Here is a 19,134-nt window from a genome sequence, read left to right on the forward strand (position 1 = left end):
GCCTTATTAACTTTAGTTTCCTTGCTGTACCCTACATAAGTATAGGTAGCATTCTCTGTATTAACTTTAGTTGTCTTCCAAACAAAAGTTGCTTCCTCCTCCTCTATCAGCCCAATAGATCGTGCATTTAGGAATGGGTGGCATTGGAAAATAGTCAAAATAATTATTACACGATCAAGCTATCATGCATTAGTCATGCGGTCAAGCCATCGCCTATGACAGCACCAAATGAGCACCTGTCCTCACCGCTGGACAGCCATGAACCATCTGAGCTATGTGGAGACAATGGGATGCACGGCAATGGCTCGACCCGGGACGGAGATTATTAGTAGCCTTTTGCTACCTGTGAGGTTCAAATTAAAAGAATTCATATCAGGGTTTGTAGAATCCCTCAAACATCTCGGCAGGTCATGTCACAGGCTTACTAACACGCATTAGGACCCTCACTGTCTAATTAATTAAAATCTGTTAACTTACATATGTATATGGCATGCATGCGTACTTGTTAATTTGTAAAATAAATAATTTAACTTGCCATAAACTTAATTACATAGGACTAACAAATCCATTTATTAGTCCCACCAAAATTGATGGCTAATTCGGCACACTCCTATATATATTGGACTTGCCATGCTTCCTTCCTAAAATAAACTGCTATGCGGTGCAACAACATATATTTGAATTTCAGTAGCCTATATATTTAATCTGCTACAACCTTCTGCAATGCAAAGTAGCCTATATATTGGACAAAAACACCCTAGTTTCACGCAGTGCTTACAATTACTGAATTACAGTCCCCACGGATTTATTTGAATACAAATTTTAGGTATTGTTTATAATGCCCAACTGCGCATTCCAATTGTTTGTAGTTTAATTGACAAAGAATGATCTCCAACTTTCGGTTCCTAATAAAGAAATTCATGCTGAGTGAAATACAGTGGAGAATATATGCATGGGGTATGTAAATAGGATCCAGTCCACCACGAAGGGATGGCTCTGATCTTCGGTATATGGCATTCATCAAATGTTTCATGACACCATGTCCAACTAATTTATACTTTTATGGGCAAAGCCAGTGGCTTAATTAGTGTTTTGTGAGGTAGCTAGCTAGTTAGTAGTAGAGTACTAGTCGTCAGTATATTTTAACTGGTAGGCAAGAGGTTGCAGGATCTCTTGGGTTTTACTCCATCTATTTTTGAAAGTCATATTTTCAAATCTAAAAAAATTATTTTTGATAGGTATATTTCAATCTAACAACCTATCCTCTTAATGACTTTCTCGGATTTAATGCGTGACTCTCCATTCTTCCACACAAGATTGGCCACATGGGCATCGAGAAATATAAATATTAATTAATCGCTTGTTTACTCTCCAATTTTAGTCAACTTTCTCTGGCATTATATTGGTGAATACTTGCCTCTTTAAGTCTCAACTAGCTTTCTAGCTACAAATATTTACTCATCGCAACCACCATCCCCGTGCGGCCTACGCTACTACCGGATTCGAGGGGTGACGTGACCTTCGCCGCCGTGCAGCTCACTAGGCGTTGCGGCTGCTATCCTCGCTGAGGTCTGGGCCAACATCCGCGCTGCCGACACCATCTATCCCGCCAGCCACTACCGCCGTCACCATTCGCCACTGTATGCCTCGCATCTGTCACCACCCTCCGATGCTGCCCCTATCGCCGCCGCCAATCATCCCTACCGTAGACTCCCGTCGTCAGCTCGTCCATTTCCCTAGCAGGTGAAGAGGAAGATGGAAAGAAAGAAAAGGAAGAGAGACTGATATATATGCGGGCCATTTGTTATTTTGGAGATGGTAAAATAGGGAGACTGTTAGAGTGAGCACCTAGTTTGACTATCCAAATCAGTTGGAGAGTTGGTTATATGTGTATTTGGAGAATCTGATTTGGATATGCTGTTGAAGATGCTCTAACTATACTAAATGTAAGTTGCTGCCTCAATTCATCAGATGATGAGGGATCCTAACGGACATGCCAGTTCTTCCAGTTCTGCCAAATGTCCTATCACCATCTGTCCAATTAACGCCGAGGGAATTTGGTCTATTCTTCTTTCAGTTCTGTAGGATCGAATCATAAGAACTAAGCCAACCAGAGGGCGGTGAATAGTTGATATACCCAAAAACCGAAAACTTTTAGCGGAAATAAAAGTTACCCTCAAAATCAATGAAATCGGTCTGACCGCGCCTATTCCGCTGGTCTGACCGGTGTAGATCGCTCGTCCTGAACGTCCCGAAGTCGCCTCTGCCTGTCGACACCGCCGCCGGTCTGACCGCCCTGATGCGCCAGTCTGACCACCGATAAATCGCCGTTTAGACCGCCGAAACCCGGTGAAACACAAATCGAAGAACCCTCAAAGTAGATGACAACTTTATTGCTTCTCTCTATGTTTACAAAGTGCACCAACAGCACTCCTTACAAAAATCTCGACTAAACTCGAAACCCTAACTAAACTAGCAACTCAATTGCTCTAAAAAGCAATACCGGGAAGCCTCACGCTCCCCCTCTATTTATACATGAGGTAAGCAGCCTAAAGCCACGAACCAAACTCATACTAAGAGTCCTAAACACCTTAGGAAACCCTCTAGTACAATAAACAAACTCTACATAACCAATCATAACAAATTTGGACTCCTTCCAAATTCGACTCCGCATCCCATACGCACACAATACCTCCATCGTATGCCATATGGAATCTCTATCAACCACGTGCATCAATTCTAGCCTTAGTATCCCGCATGATATCTGACCACCACGAACATCGTCTTACCACTAAGCCGACTCCCGGTCCATCACTGCAAATACTCTCCCGAGGCATCAAGTCACCTACACATGAAACAAACAAAGAAACCATATTCCGAGACCAACCTATCACCAACTTGAGTCATTGTTAGCAAACAACAGTATTACATACGTATACTATCCATCTAGAAGCCATAACCATGAAACAATCAAATATCCAAAGAAACAATCTAAAACCGAAACCGACACAGCTTCGACCGGTCAGACCGCGGGCCAGCCGGTCTGACCGCTCGCATAGCACCGGTCTGACCGGCAACCACCACCCGGTCGGACTGGACCACATAAAATAATAGCACCTGTAAATCCAATCATCCAAAACCACTTTGACAATAAACTCCAATATCAAAACCAATAATCATAGATGCCAATTGTTCATCACAGAATAAGAATCAAAACACACTTTGATCTTACAATCTCCCCCTTGATGAACACATTGGCAAATCCATTAAAAATGTTTTGGAGTTTGGAAAATTAAAAACAAATGCGGTAAAAAGCACACTTCGTACACATGTACACATCGTGCTCAAAACTCCAAAAGAAAACTTCTCCCCCTTTTTAAAAGAAAGAAACTTCGTACACATGTACACATCGTGCTCAAAAATCCAAAAGAAAACTTCTCCCCCTTTTTAAAAGAAAGAAATTCCCAATTGAACCAAAAACAAGAAAACTTCTCCCCCTTTTAAAAGAAAGAAATTCCCAATTGAATAAAAAAAACATGCTCTTCTCAAAAACTCTTCTCTTCTCCCAAAACACAACTCTTCTCTCCAAAACTTATCTCTTCTCCAAAAGATCCAAAAATTTTCACATTATTTCTCCCCCTTTTAAAAATGATTTCATCAAGCATAGAAATTATGTTCATTAATGTATAAGAGCTTAACATACATATAACATATCATGTCATGTGTTGCAATAAAAAGAAGATGAATCCATCTATAATATAAGAAGCATGCATTAAAGTATAACCATGAATTAAAGATTTTACAATTAAGCTTGATTCAACAATCAAAATTCATGATTTCAAACGATTTATAATGCAACATCTTAACAAGCACATAGATTAAAGAATAAACACTAAACACATATACCTATTGCTTTTATCACTCTTTCTCAAATAACCTTTAGCACAAAATAACAAAGAGAATTTTTAACCTTTTCTTTTCTTGAGCCTTTTTGCTTATATTTTTCTCTTTTTTTATTCCGAGTACGTCCCTATCGTCAAGACTGTTTCCAGGGATTCGGCACCCATTATTTTGCTCACATCGAATATGTCCTTGTCGTCAAGATTGTTTCCAAGGATTTGGTATTCATTTTTTTTATATTTTTATTCTCTTTTTCACAATAAGCAATTAAAGCTATTTGAGGAATAACAAGTCAATAAAGCATATATATAAAGCATTTAAAAATCAAACCATATACTAGCATCAACATTGCATATTTACTTAATTCAAGTATAATTTAAGTGTCATGCATCATCTCCCTTAAAAGCAAAATCTAAATCTCATGAAAAGACTAGAATGCATACAAGCTATGCTAGAGACAAATAAACCTTCAAAGTATTGCTAGCATGCACAAAAAAATACCATATGCATAAACAAAGCTCTCTTTTATCAATTTTTTCATTGTCAAATTATTGCTTGATAAAACCATGAGGTACAAACTCCCCCTCAAACCATGCCAAAAGAAATTCACGAATAAGCACTAACTCCCCCTCAAAATAACCTCCAATTCTCCTCGAACAAAAAACAAGAAAAAATCAAAGATTTTGAAAAATTGACATCCAATTGCCAAAGATATCACAAATACTCTCAAAATTGACATACATTCATTAGTATCAACAAAAACTACAATCTCAAACACTAGCACATGAAAAGCTAATAATCAAGAAAGTAGAACAATATTATGTCAATCCAAAAGTAAATTGATGTTACCTTGAAAAGCAATCGTCATCTCAACATTGAACGCACATGGGGAGTATGCCACCAAAATACCTACAAACGTGAAGATGTCGAGACCTCCGTGTTGGGGTTAGAAATAAGAAATTTTGGAATCCAACACTAAGTCACACGACCAGTAGAACCAGTAGGTACAAAAGCACTAACAAAATCAGAATCAGACTTACCTGAAAACTTACCTTGACGCTTCACAAAAGTCTGATTTGAATTGTGCGAAAAACTGCCCCGAGACCGGTCTGACCACCGCTGTGCCTGCGGTCTGACCGGGCCTGGTAACCGGTCTGACCGCCCGTTCACCTGCGGTCTGACCGCTGGCCGGTCTGACCGATTGGACAATGTCGGTCTAACCGTGCTCCTCGAATTAAAACCCGATTTTTGCCAACGTCGTTTTGCAAAAGCAATTTCTCTTTCCTTTTTCTGTTTATGGGCAAGTCAAACAAAAACCAACTAAATGTCCATCTTTTCCGCAAAAAGAACAAGTGTACTTTTCACGACAAGTTTGTGAAGTAGATTGTTTTGAAATTGATAGTTTTGCAACAATAGAAGGTTTTGCATTCACAACATTTGTTTTCGAAGAAGATGCACTTAAAGAAGACATGATGCCAGCAGATTTAAACACAGTGTTCTTAGGCTCAGATTCAATCAAAATTTCACCTCTCCTAGTAATACCCAAAACAGTAGGAGGATGTCTAGAATTATGAGCATAAGGATCAAAACCTAAACCACGATTGTGTGTGCTAACCTTAGATTGATCAAGAATCATGTTGAGGTTCTTTTTACCATCAGAAAATCTTTCCAAAGAACTTTTCAAATAAGAAACCTCTTGTGTAAGAACAGCACAATTTTTGCAAGCATCCAAAAGACCTTTTTGTTTTCTACAAGTTGAGCAAGAAAACACCTCATCTTGATTAACAATCTCTTCCATGTGTATAACACGCCCAAAAGCATCTTTCAACTTCATCTCATTCAAAACACACTTTGAACAATCTTGAGAAATCAAAACACCATTGTTTTGTTTTGCTTTATTCACACATGAAGCATTGACCAAAGAACTTGCACAAAAAGCAACTTTGTATTTTTTTCAAAACGTTCTTTGTCAAAATCAACTCATCAACAACACGAGCATGTAAAGCAAATCCAATCGCAAAAGAAGATTCCAACGTTTTAGATTTTTCAATCTAAAATTCCAATTTTTTGCAATTAACAGAATTGGCATCTCGCAAAGCATTAATTTCAGAAAATAAAACTTCACAAGATTAACAATTATCATCATCAGAAATCGAAGATTTTAATCTATCAATTTCAGCATTTAGAATCTCAATAGTGTGATCCTTCTCATCAAGCACAATAGAACATGTTTAAAGTTTCTTAGCAAATTTGTAAGCAGCATATTCCAATTCATTATAACTAAGCTTTTCTTCACTATCAGATTCATCAACATCAGAATTTGCATTACGAGCAATAAAAGCTAGATCAACAACTTGCTTACCTTTGCTCTCATCTTCACCTTCCGATTCATGAAAAGCTGCTATGATTTCATGGATTGACCACATGAAGCATTGACCAAAGAACTTGCACAAAAAGCAACTTTGTATTTTTTCAAAACGTTCTTTGTCAAAATTAACTCATCAACAACACGAGCATGTAAAGCAAATCCAATCGCAAAAGAAGATTCCAACGTTTTAGATTTTTCAATCTAAAATTCCAATTTTTTGCAATTAACAGAATTGGCATCTCGCAAAGCATTAATTTCAGAAAATAAAACTTCACAAGATTAACAATTATCATCATCAGAAATTGAAGATTTTAATCTATCAATTTCAGCATTTAGAATCTCAATAGTGTGATCCTTCTCATCAAGCACAATAGAACATGTCTGAAGTTTCTTAGCAAATTTGTAAGCAGCATATTCCAATTCATCATAACTAAGCTTTTCTTCACTATCAGATTCATCAACATCAGAATTTGCATTACGAGCAATAAAAGCTAGATCAATAACTTGCTTACCTTTGCTCTCATCTTCACCTTCCGATTCATGAAAAGCTGCTATGATTACTTAGATTAGCCACTGCATGCAATGCTTCTTCTTCTCCTTCTCCTTCATGTTCTTCTTCTTGTTCACGTCATCCTCTTTGACTCTACCATCATCTTCCTTCTTGCCTCTCCCAAACTTAGGACAATGCGAGCGAAGATGATCAAGTGCACCACACTCAAAGCATTGATTAGGACCTCCTCTTTTCTTGTTCCTGACATTGTTCATAGCTCGAGAAACTTTGTTACATAACAAAACCAAGTACTCCTCCTTGAACTGTTCGAGTTGCTCATCGGACATGGTATTAACCAAAGCAAGAATAGAAAACTTTGATGAAGAAGCACCAATATCCAAAGAAGTTGAAGACGAAACCAAAGCACTGGACTTAGAATCACCTTTACGAGAAAGAATATTCATCTGATGTGTTTTCAATTTTGTGTAAAGTGAATCCAAAGTCAAAGAAGACATATCAACAGACTCCTGAATAGATGTAACTTTCATCTCCCAAATAGACATGTCAAGACCATTCAAAAAGTGACGAGAAACCTCAGATTGTGAATAATTAGCATCATAAGAAAAATCAGCAAATCTAAGATCACTCAAAATTTTGTTAAACCTAGAGAGATAGTCATCTAAAGCTTCTCCAGGTTTCATCTCAAATTTAATGTACTCCTTTTTGAAAAGATCACGACGAAGTTCTATAATATTTGAAGTTCCTTGATGAAAGTTTTTCAAAGCGTTCCAAATCTCATGAGCAGTTTCAAGATGAGAAACACGATCATAATCTGAACGAGAAATCCCACTCAAAAGAATATTGCGAGCTTTGCAATTGTGTTCAAATTCAAGTTTTAAAGCATCAATATTAATTTGATCAGGAATCACATAAGGATGAGAAAATTTTCTCCAAATATCATAATCCTCAGCCATAATGTAAGATTGCATCCTACTGCACCAATGAGAAAAATCTGTTCCATCGAAAACATGAGGCTTAGTTGAAAATCTATTAGTAGCCATGGCAAAAACTCTAGATCGGTTAAAATCCAAAGAAGAAAACAAGGCTCTGATACCACTTGTAGGATCGAATCACAAGAACTAAGCCAACCAGAGGGGGGGGTGAATGGTTGATATACCCAAAAACCGAAAACTTTTAGCGCAAATAAAAGTTACCCTCAAAATCGATGAAATCGGTCTGACCGAAGTTGATCGGCCGGTCTGACCGCGCCTATTCTGCCGGTCTGACCGGTGTAGATCGCTCGGCTTGAACGTCCCGAAGTCGCCTCTGCCTATCGACGCCGCCGCCGCCGGTCTGACCGCAGGTACGCCGCCGGTCTGACCGCCCTGATGCGCCGGTCTGACCGCCGGTAAGTCGCCATTTAGACCGCCGAAACCGGTGAAACACAAATCGAAGAACCCTCAAAGTAGATGACAACTTTATTGCTTCTCTATGTGTTTACAAAGTGCACCAACAGCACTCCTTACAAAAATCTCGACTAAACTCGAAACCCTAACTAAACTAGCTCTCAAAAGCTATACAAAAGCGATACAAAAGAGATACCGGGAAGCCTCACGCTCCCCCTCTATTTATACATGAGATAAGCAGCCTAAAGCCACGAACCAAACTCATACTAAGAGTCCTAAACACCTTAGGAAACCCTCTAGTACAAGGAACAAACTCTACATAACCAATCATACCAGATTTAGACTCCTTCCAAATTCGACTCCGCATCCCATACGCACACAATACCTCCATCGTATGCCATATGGAATCTCCATCAACCATGTACATCAACTCTAGCCTTAGTATCCCGCATGATATCTGACCACCACGGACATCGTCTTACCACCAAGCCGACTCCCGGTCCATCACTGCAAATACTCTCCCGAGGCATCGAGTCACCTACACATGAAACAAACAAAGAAACCATATTCCGAGACCAAGCTATCACCAAATTGACTCATTGTTAGCAAACAACAGTATTACATACGTATACTGTCCATCTAGAAGCCATAACCATGAAACAATCACGGATATCCAAAGAAACAACCCGAAACCGAAACCGACACAGCGTCGGCCGGTCAGACCGCGGGCCGGCCGGTCTGACCGCTCGCATAGCACCGGTCTGACCGGCAACCATCGCCCGGTCAGACCGGACCACATAAAATAACAGCACCTGTAAATCCAATCATCCAAAACCACTCTGACAATAAACTCCAATATCAAAACCAATAATCACAGATGCCAATTATTCATCACAGAATAAGAATCAAAACACATGTTGATCTTACAAGTTCTTCCCACCATCAACTGGATCAGGCAGTAGAAGGGTACTGACTGCCTGAGCCCTGTGTCCTGTCACCTTCATAAAGCTCAGACAGTTCACGGCCGGAGCTGAGGTGATTAACTATGGTTTCTGGCACACTGCCTCGCTGATGACCCAACTACAGTATTAAACCTCTCGGTTACTAATATGGTCCATCGGCCACTTATAACCATTTCCAAGTGGTATCTAATAATTCTCACTTACTTAAATATATATCCCGTCGGTCACATGCTAAATAGCCGAGCGTTCTCATAATAACCCTCGTTAAAATATCAAAATACAGACAGCATGCTAGATGTTAGGCTGTATTTCGAGAATGGGTGACATTGGAAAACAGACACACGTGTCTTGACACTGCAGTGCACATTTGTTGAGCTATTAGGGAGCTACCGTATGACAACGGGTCTCTGTATCCCTAAGCTCATTGACAGTTGTCCATGGATACGCCGAGTTGCAATTGAGGTAAAATGATGGAAAGGGAGAAGCACATACCTCTACCACTGATTGGTTTTGTCAAATTATGCCTAATGTGCAGCAGGCCGTATCAATTATGTAATGCAATGCACGAAGAATCAGGCCAACGCAAGTGAGCCATCAATCACATCCAAAGCTAGCATTATCCTGAATTTGGGCATGTGGGGTTGATAAGAAAACCGCATAATGTTGTAAGCTTGCATGTAACTATTGTTCCAGAAACATACCTTTTTATGTATTAGAATTTGGTTCGAAAATGTACATAAAAGGACAATTTGACTCCACACGCACTTCGATTAAAAAACAGTAACATTGATCGTTTCCTCCCTTTACTTTGGTATGTGTTAAGATTCTCTTGAAGTACTCCATGCGTTCTGCCCGTAAAGTGAGAATTAAATTTAAAAGTATACTATTTATTTGTGTTTTATCTCAGAAATACTTCGGATGTAATTTTTTTACACAAATATTGCATCATTCTCGCTGAACCATTAAATAAAAGGAAAAATTGGTTATATAGCATTGAAAGTTCACGTTTTTAAATTTATAGAACCGAAAGATACCGGTTCACTTTAATAACACCCAAAGTTCACCCCATTCCCATTTTCAACACTTCCGTCAATTCTCGATCGTTTTCCGTCCGTCTTTATCCCAGCCACGCACACGATATGGCGTTTCTACCCGTCACAAGTATAAGTAGAATATATGTTAATGAGGGTAGAAACGCCATATCGTGTGCCTAGCTAGGATCAAGACGGACGGAAAACGATCGAGAATTGACGGAAGTGTTAAAAATGGGAACGGGGTGAACTTTAGGTGCTATTAAAGTGAATCGGTATCTTTCGGTGCTATAAATCTAAAACGTGAACTTTCGATACTATATAACCAATTTTGCCATAAATAAAAATAACGTGGGTGCTACGATGCGGCCGATATCGTGCGGTGACAGACCGCACGGTTGCGCAGTTCGGAACAACGAGACCGAACTGTCTCGCACATGTAACTAGCGTGACTGAACGTCCATGTCCAACGGCTCCACTTTAGTTAGCGATTAATTACCTAATTAATGATTAACTGATAATATTTAGTGAACAGACATCCTGATTTGCAATTATTAATCATTAAAAAAGATAATTAATCAAATTGAAGCGCCCAGCCTGTTGGGTCTCCCTCGCTGGTCATGCGAGACCACTCGCGTGATATCTAGCGGTCTCGCACCGTCGCCATGCGAGACCATCCGCATAGTCATGCCCCAGACATTTTCACACAAGAGTTATGTGAGATTGATGATATATTTCTATCAAATAAATTGCATCTGAATATTAATGAGAAAAAACAACTGTATAATATATTTTCAAATTTAATTCCGTGAAGTGATCGTCGTGGGCCCAACATCGATGCACCAACCGATCTCTACACGTGCTGCGCCCATTCCGCTGAGTCCATCACTGCTACCTATAGTGCCAAACTTATCTTAATTCAGTGCATGCCGCAACAATAGTACATCTTTAGGTTTATCGCTGATACTAAGTAAGGGTGTCCGTTCTAACATGGAAATTCATAGTATTTTTGAAGGAATTAGAAAAACATCTATATTTAGTCCCTCAACCATGGCTACTGTATTATTTTTAACTATAAAACTATTTACTTTTGGCCCCTCGATCAACTCTCAAAACCATCCACATTGCATCCAAAGTGGGGTGGTTTTTGAAAAGTGGGTAAAAATCAGCGTATTACAGCATCTCTCGTTGCTTGTTTACTTAAATTTTCTGGAAATGACCATTTTGCCTGAACATGATAACGTGGAGGTGGTCAGCTACAAGTCCTTTCCTAGCCATGAAAAATATAACGTGGTGATAGCTTGCATACAATTATCTTTGATATTAACTACTTCCATAGCATTATACATATTTATGATCAAAATTACGGAGAATAAGTTGCCTATGATTCACTAATGGTGCTAGTTATTTATTGGGTGTTTTCAATGTTTGGTTGAACTACACTCTTGTTTAATTACTACTCTGTAATAATTGGCTGCAGCTCTCTTGAGCAAAGACCGGGATGTTATATTTCATTATCTAAAAAAAAGTTGTTTTATCACAAAGCACGAAAAAAAATGCGGCATGTGTGTACATATTTAGACAAAAACAACACATCATATTCACTTAAGAGCGAAATAGTTTAGTGATGTACTATTGGGCAAATAAGTAACAAAAGTGAATATAGTGGGGCAATAGAGGGAGAGACAAATTCTACGATGGCAAACACGGGAAGCTATCAACTTCTACGAGTAAATAAAGGGTTTACTTGATAGGTTTTTTTTATTGGACCTATCATGTACTTTGTCATCAATAATTATCTACTTTTTTTACCTCCAAATTGACTCTATTGCAACCATCAACCCAATTTGGATACTTCGCCTTCCTTCCCCTCTCATATTTGTATCCATCAGTGAATAAGGGATGCTTCCTCTATCTACAAAATAACTATAAGTGCTAATTTTATGGACTTTTCAGTTATGTAGCTTGTATACTACAGAGAGTGTGCTAGAAGCTAGACTGTATTTGAGAATGGGTGACATTGGAAAACAAACACATCGTGTCTTGACACTGCAATGCACATTTCTTGAGCTATCCCTAAGCTCATTGGCAGTTGTGCATGGACACGCCGAGTTGCAATTGAGGTAAAATGATGGAAAGGGAGAAGCACATACCTCTACCACTGTTTGGTCGATAGAATTATTCCTAATGTTCAGCAGGCCGTATCAATTATGTAAGAATCAGGCCAACGCAAGTGAGCCATCAATCACATCCAAAGCTAGCATTTGGGCCTGTGGGGATGAGAAGAAAACCGCATACTGTTGTAAGCTTGCATGTAACAATTATTCCACAAAGATATCTTTTTATGTATTAGAATTTGGTTTCAAAAATGTACATGAAAGCACTTCCATTAAAAAACAGTTGCATTGATCGCTTCCTCCCTTTCCTAATTTGCGATGTGTTAAGATTCGCTTGAGGTACTCCATGCCTTCTGTCGTGAGGTGATCATCACGGGCGCAGCATCGATACGCCAGCTGATCTCTACATCATGCAAGCTTCAGCTCTGGACATACCGTGCCCATTCCGCTGAGTCCACCACTGTGCTACCTATAGTGCCAACTACCAAGCTTAGCGTTGATTCAGTGCATGAGGCAACAATACTACATCTTTAGATTTATAGCTGATATTTACGCAAGGGTGTCCTTTCTGTAAGATCAACGTGTGTTTTGATTCTTATTCTGTGATGATCATTTGGCATATGTGATTATCGGTTTTGATATTTGGAGATTATCGTCGAAGTGGTTTTGGAGATAATCAGTTTTCAGGAGATGAACAGAGTTTACTGGTTTGTCGGGACCGGTCAGACCGGGCGGTGGTTGCCGGTTAGACCGGTGCTATGTGAGCGGTCAGACCAGCCGGCGCTGTGTCAATTTCGGTTTCGGGTTGTTTGTTTGGATATTCGTGATTGTTTCATGGTTATGGCTTCTAGATGGATAGTATACGTATGTAATACTGTTGTTTGCTAACAATGAGTCAAGTTGGAGATAGCTTGGTCTCAGAATATGGTTTCTTTGTTTGTTTCATGTGTAGGTGACTCGATGCCTCGGGAGAGTATTTGCGGTGATGGACCGGGAGTCGGCTTGGTGGTAAGACGATGTCCGTGGTGGTCAGATATCATGCGGGATACTAAGGGTAGAGTTGATGCACGTGGTTGGTGAAGATTCCATATGGCATACGATGGAGGTATTGTGTGCGTATGGGGGATGCGGAGTCGAATTTGGAAGGAGTCCAAATTTGGTACGATTGGTTATGTAAAGTTTCTTTCTTGTACTAGAGGGTTTTCTAAGGTGTTTAGGACTCTTAGTATGAGTTTGGTTCGTGGCTTTAGGCTGCCTACCTCATGTATAAATAGAGGGGAAGCGTGAGGCTTCCCAGTATCGCTTTTGAGAGCAATTGAGTTAAGTTTTAAGTTAGGGTTTCGAGTTTAGTCAAAATTTTTGTAAGGAGTGCTATTGGTGCACTTTGTAAACACAGAGAGAAGTAATAAAGTCGTCATCCACTTTAAGAGTTCTTCGATTTGTGTTTCACCAGGTTTCGGCGGTCTAACCGACGACTCATCGGACCGGCGGCAAGGCGGCGGTCAGACCGGCGGAAGCGAGGCGGTCAGACCGGCGGCGGCAGCAGGCACGGTAGGCGATCTCGGCGGTTCGACCGGAGTTCGATCTCGGTCAGACCGGCGTGTTCCAGGCGGTTAGACCGGTGCAACTACTTCGGTCAGACCGCGATCCATCGATTTCGAGGGTAACTTTTATTTCCGCTAAAAGTTTTTGGTTTTAGGGTATCTCAACCATTCACCCCCCCTCTGGTTGGCTTAGTTCTTGTGATTCGATCCTACAAGTGGTATCAGAGCCACGTTTGCTCTTTTTGATCTTTGCCGATCTTGAGTTTTTGCCATGGTTACTTCTAATAAATTTACAACTAAGCCTCATATTTTCGATGGAACGGATTTTTCTCATTGGTGTAGTAGGATGCAATCTTACATTATGGCTGAGAATTATGATCTTTGGAGAAAAGTTTCTCATCCTTATGTGATTCCTGAAGCTATTAATACTGCTGCTGAAAAAATTGCTTTTGAACAAAATTGCAAAGCTCGCAACATTCTTTTGAGTGGTATTTCTCATTCAGATTATGATCGTGTTGCTCATCTTCAAACTGCTCATGAGATTTGGATTGCTTTGAGTAATTTTCATCAAGGTACAAATAACATTAAAGAACTTCGTCGTGATCTTTTCAAAAAGGAATACATTAAATTTGAGATGAAACCTGTAGAAGCTTTGGATGACTATCTTTCTAGGTTTAATAAAATTTTGAGTGATCTTAGATCTGTTGATTCTTCTTATGATGCTAATTATCCACAATCTGAGATTTCTCGTCACTTTTTGAATGGTCTTGACATGTCTATTTGGGAGATGAAAGTTACATCTATTCAGGAGTCTGTTAACATGTCTACTTTGACTTTGGATTCGCTTTACACTAAACTGAAAACTCATGAGATGAATATTCCTTCTTGTAAAGGTGATTCTAAGTCTAGTGCTTTGGTTTCGTCTTCAACTTCTTTGGATCTTGGTGCTTCTTCATCAAAGTCTTCTGTTCTTGCTTTATTTAATGCCATGTCCGATGATCAACTCGAACAGTTCGAGGAGGAGGACTTGGTTTTGCTATCTAACAAATTTTCTCGAGCTATGAAAAATGTTAGGAACAGGAAAACAGGAGAACCGAATCATTGTTTTGAGTATAGAGCACTTGATCATATTCGCTCGCATTGTCCTAAGCTTGGGAGAGGCAAGAAGGAAGATGATGGGAGAGTCAAAGATGATGATGTGAACAAGAAGAAGAACATGAAGGAGAAGGAGAAGAAGAAGCACTGCATGCAGTGGTTAATTCAAGAACTCATAAAAGTTTTTGATGGATCTGAAGATGAAGATGAGGGCAAAGGTAAGCAAGTTGTTGATCTAGGTTTTATTTCTCGTAATGCTAGTTCGGATGTTGATGAATCTGATGATGATAATGAAGAAAAGCTTAGTTATGATAAATTAGAACTTGCTACTTAAAAATTTGCCAAAAAACTTCAAACATGTTCTATTGAGCTTGATGAGAAGGATCACACTATTGAGATTTTAAATGATGAAATTGCTAGATTAAAATCTTTGATTCCTAATGATGATGAATGTAAATCTTGTGAAGTTTTGTTTTCTGAAATTAATGCTTTGCAAGATGTCAATTCTGTTAATTGCAAAAAATTGGAATTTGAGATTGAAAGATCTAAAATGTTGGAATCTTCTTTTGCTCTTGGATTTGCTTTACAAGCTCGTGTTGTTGATGAGTTGATTTTGACCAAGAATGTGTTGAAAAAAATACAAAGTTGCATTTTGTGCAAGTTCTTTGGTCAATGCTTCATGTGCAAATAAGGCAAAAACAAAACAATGGTGTTTTGATTTCTCAAGATTGTTCAAAGTGTGTTTTGAATGAGATGAAGTTGAAAGATGCTTTAGGGCGTGTTAAACACATGGAAGAAGTTGTTAAACAAGATGAGGTGTTTTCTTGCTCAACTTGTAGAAAGCAAAAAGGTCTTTTGGATGCTTGCAAAAATTGTGCTATTCTTAATCAAGAGGTTTCTTATTTGAAAAGTTATTTGCAAGGATTTTCTGATGGTAAAAAGAACCTCAACATGATTCTTGATCAATCTAAGGTTAGCACACACAATCGTGGTTTAGGTTATGATCCTTATACTCATAATTCTAGACATCCTCCTACTGTTTTGGGTGTTGCTAGGAGAGGTGAAATTTTGATTGAATCTGAGCCTAAGAACACTGTGCTTAAATCTGCTGGCATCATGTCTTCTTTGAATGCATCTTCTTCGAAATCAAATGTTGTGAATCCAAAACCTTCTGTTGTTGCAAAACCATCAATTTCAAAACCATCTACTTCATAAACTGGTCGTGAAAAGTACACTTGTTCTTTTTGTGGAAAAGATGGACATTTGGTTGGTTTTTGTTTTAGACTTGCCCATAAACAAAAAAAGGAAAGAGAAATTGCTTTTGCAAAACAACGTTGGCAAAAATCGGGTTTTAATTCGAGGACCATGGTTAGACCGACACTAACTAGTCGGTCAGACCGGTTGCCAGGCCCGGTCAGACCGCAGGCACAGCAGCGGTCAAACCGGCCTTAGGGTGATTTTGCGCGAAATTCAAATCGGACTTTTGTGAAGCAAAACGGTAAATTTTCTGGTAAGTCTGATTCTGATTTTGTAAGTGCGTATGTACCTATTGGTTCTAGTGGTCGTGTGACTCAGTGTTGGATTCCAAAATTTCTTATTTCTAACCCCAACACGGAGGCCTCGATATCTTCTCATTCGTAGGTATTTTGGCAGCATACTCCCGATGTGTGTTTAACGTTGAGATGACGATTGTATAGTAAGGTAACATCACTTTACTTTTGGATTGACATAATTTTGGTCTACTCTCTTGTTTGTTAGCTTTTTTATATGCTACTATTTGAGGTTGTAGTTTTGGTTTATACTATTGGATATATGTCAATTCTTGAGAATTTTGGTGATATCATTGGCAATTGGATGTCTTTTTCAAAATCTTTGATTTCTTCTTGATTTTTGTTCGGGGAGAATTGGAGGTTATTTTGAGGGGGAGCTAGTGCTTTTTATGACTTTCTTTTGGCATGATTTGAGGGGGAGTTTGTACCTCATGGTTTTATCAAGCAAAAATATAACAATGAAAAAATTGAGAAAAGAGAGTTTTGTTCTATACATATGGTATTTTCTTGTGCATGCTAGCAATACTTTGAAGGTTTATTTGTCTCTAGCATAGCTTGTATGTATTCTAGCATTTTCATGAGATTTAGATTTTGCTTTTAAGGTAGATGATGCATGACACTTAAATTCTATACTTGAATTAAGAAAATATGCAATGTTGAAGCTAGCATATGGTTTGATTTATAAATGCTCTCTATATATGCTTTATTGAATTGTTATTCCTCAAATAGCTTTAATTGCTCATTGTGAAAAAAGAATAAAAATATGAAAAAAATGAATACCGAATCCTTGGAAACAGTCTTGACGACAAGGACGTATTCGATGTGAGCAAAATAATGGGTGCCGAATCCCTGAAAACAGTCTTGACGACAGGGACGTACCCAGAATATAAAAAAGAGAAAAATATGAGCAAAAAGGCTCAAGGAAAGAAAAAGTAAAATTCTCTTGGTTGTTTTGTGCAGAAGGCTAATTTGAGAAATAATGATAAATGCAATAGGTATATGTGTTTAGTGTTTATTCTTCAACCTATGTGCTTGTTAAGATGTTGCATTATAAATTGTATGAAATCATGAATTTTGATTGTTGATTCAAGCTTAATTGTAAAATCTTTGGTTCATGGTTGTACTTTAATGCATGCTTGTTATATTATAGATGGGTTCATCTTCTTTTTATTGCAACACATAACATGATAGGCTATATGTATGTTAAGCTCTTATACATTAATGAACATAATTCCTATGCTTGATGAAATCATTGTCAAAAGTGGGAGAAGAGATAAGTTTTGGGGGAAGAGATGAGTTTTAGGAGCAGAGAAGAGTTTTTGAGAAAAGCATGTTTTTGGTTCAATTGGAAATTTCTTTCTTTTAAAAAGGGGGAGAAGTTTTCTTTTGGATTTTTGAGCATGATGTGTACGTTTGTACGAAGTGTGTTTTTTACCGCTTTTGTTTTTAATTTTCCAAACTCCAAAACATTTTTAATGGGTTTGCCAATGTGTTCATCAAGGGGGAGATTGTAAGATCAACGTGTGTTTTGATTCTTATTCTGTGATGAACAATTGGCATATGTGATTATCGGTTTTGATATTTGGAGATTATCGTCGAAGTGGTTTTGGAGATAATCAGTTTTCAGGAGATGAAAAGAGTTTACTGGTTTGTCGGGACCGGTCAGACTGGGCGGTTGTTGCCGGTTAGACCGGTGCTATGTGAGCGGTCAGACCGGCCGGCCCGTGGTCTGATCGGCCGACGCTGTGTCGGTTTCGGTTTCGGATTGTTTGTTTGGATATTCGTGATTGTTTCATGGTTATGGCTTCTAGATGGATACTATACGTATGTAATACTGTTGTTTGCTAACAATGAGTGAAGTTGGAGATAGCTTGGTCTCGGAATATGGTTTCTTTCTTTGTTTCATGTGTAGGTGACTCGATGCCTCGGGAGAGTATTTGCGGTGATGGACCGGGAGTCGGCTTAGTGGTAAGACGATGTCCGTGGTGGTCAGATATCATGCGGGATACTAAGGCTACAGTTGATGCACGCGGTTGGTGAAGATTCCATATGGCATACGATGGAGGTATTGTGTGCGTATGGATGCGGAGTCGAATTTGGAAGGAGTGCAAATTTGGTACGATTGGTTATGTAAAGTTTCTTTCTTGTACTAGAGGGTTTCCTAAGGTGTTTAAGACTCTTCGTATGAGTTTGGTTCATGGCTTTAGGCTGCCTACCTCATGTATAAATAGAGGGGGAGCGTGAGGCTTCCCGGTATCGCTTTTGTATCACTTTTGAGAGCAATTGAGTTAAGTTTTAAGTTAGGGTTTCGAGTTTAGTCGAAATTTTTATAAGGAGTGTTGTTGGTGCACTTTGTAAACACAGAGAGAAGTTATAATGTCGTCATCCACTTTAAGAGTTCTTCGATTTGTGTTTTACTGGGTTTCGGCGGTCTAACCGACGACTCATTGACGGTCGGACCGGCGGCAAGGCGGCGGTTAGACCGGCGGAAGTGAGGCGGTCAGACCGGCGGTGGCAGCAGGCACGGCAGGCGATCTCGGCGGTTCGACCGGAGTTCGATCTCGGTCAGACCAGCGTGTTCCAGGCGTTAGACCGGTGCAACTACTTCGGTCAGACCGCGATCCATCGATTTCGAGGGTAACTTTTATTTCCGCTAAAAGTTTTTGGTTTT

At 39.2% G+C, this 19,134-nt stretch overlaps 1 protein-coding gene across 1 annotated transcript; it reads right to left on the reverse strand.

Annotated features, from left to right (window-relative positions):
* Positions 1-6,829: 6,829 nt before the first annotated feature.
* On the reverse strand, positions 6,830-7,732 carry LOC136351584 (uncharacterized). Its single transcript, XM_066303766.1, has one exon. The coding sequence runs from the start codon at positions 7,730-7,732 to the stop codon at positions 6,830-6,832; it is 903 nt and encodes a 300-aa protein (XP_066159863.1).
* Between the last annotated feature and the right edge of the window lie 11,402 nt (positions 7,733-19,134).

Source organism: Oryza sativa, chromosome 8 (genome assembly GCF_034140825.1).
Source record: "Oryza sativa Japonica Group chromosome 8, ASM3414082v1".
Taxonomy (NCBI): Eukaryota; Viridiplantae; Streptophyta; class Magnoliopsida; order Poales; family Poaceae; genus Oryza; species Oryza sativa.

Bases quoted from the DNA above. Each gene is read 5' to 3' on its own strand.
- LOC136351584 (XM_066303766.1), bottom strand. From the start codon at position 7,732: ATGGCTGAGGATTATGATATTTGGAGAAAATTTTCTCATCCTTATGTG.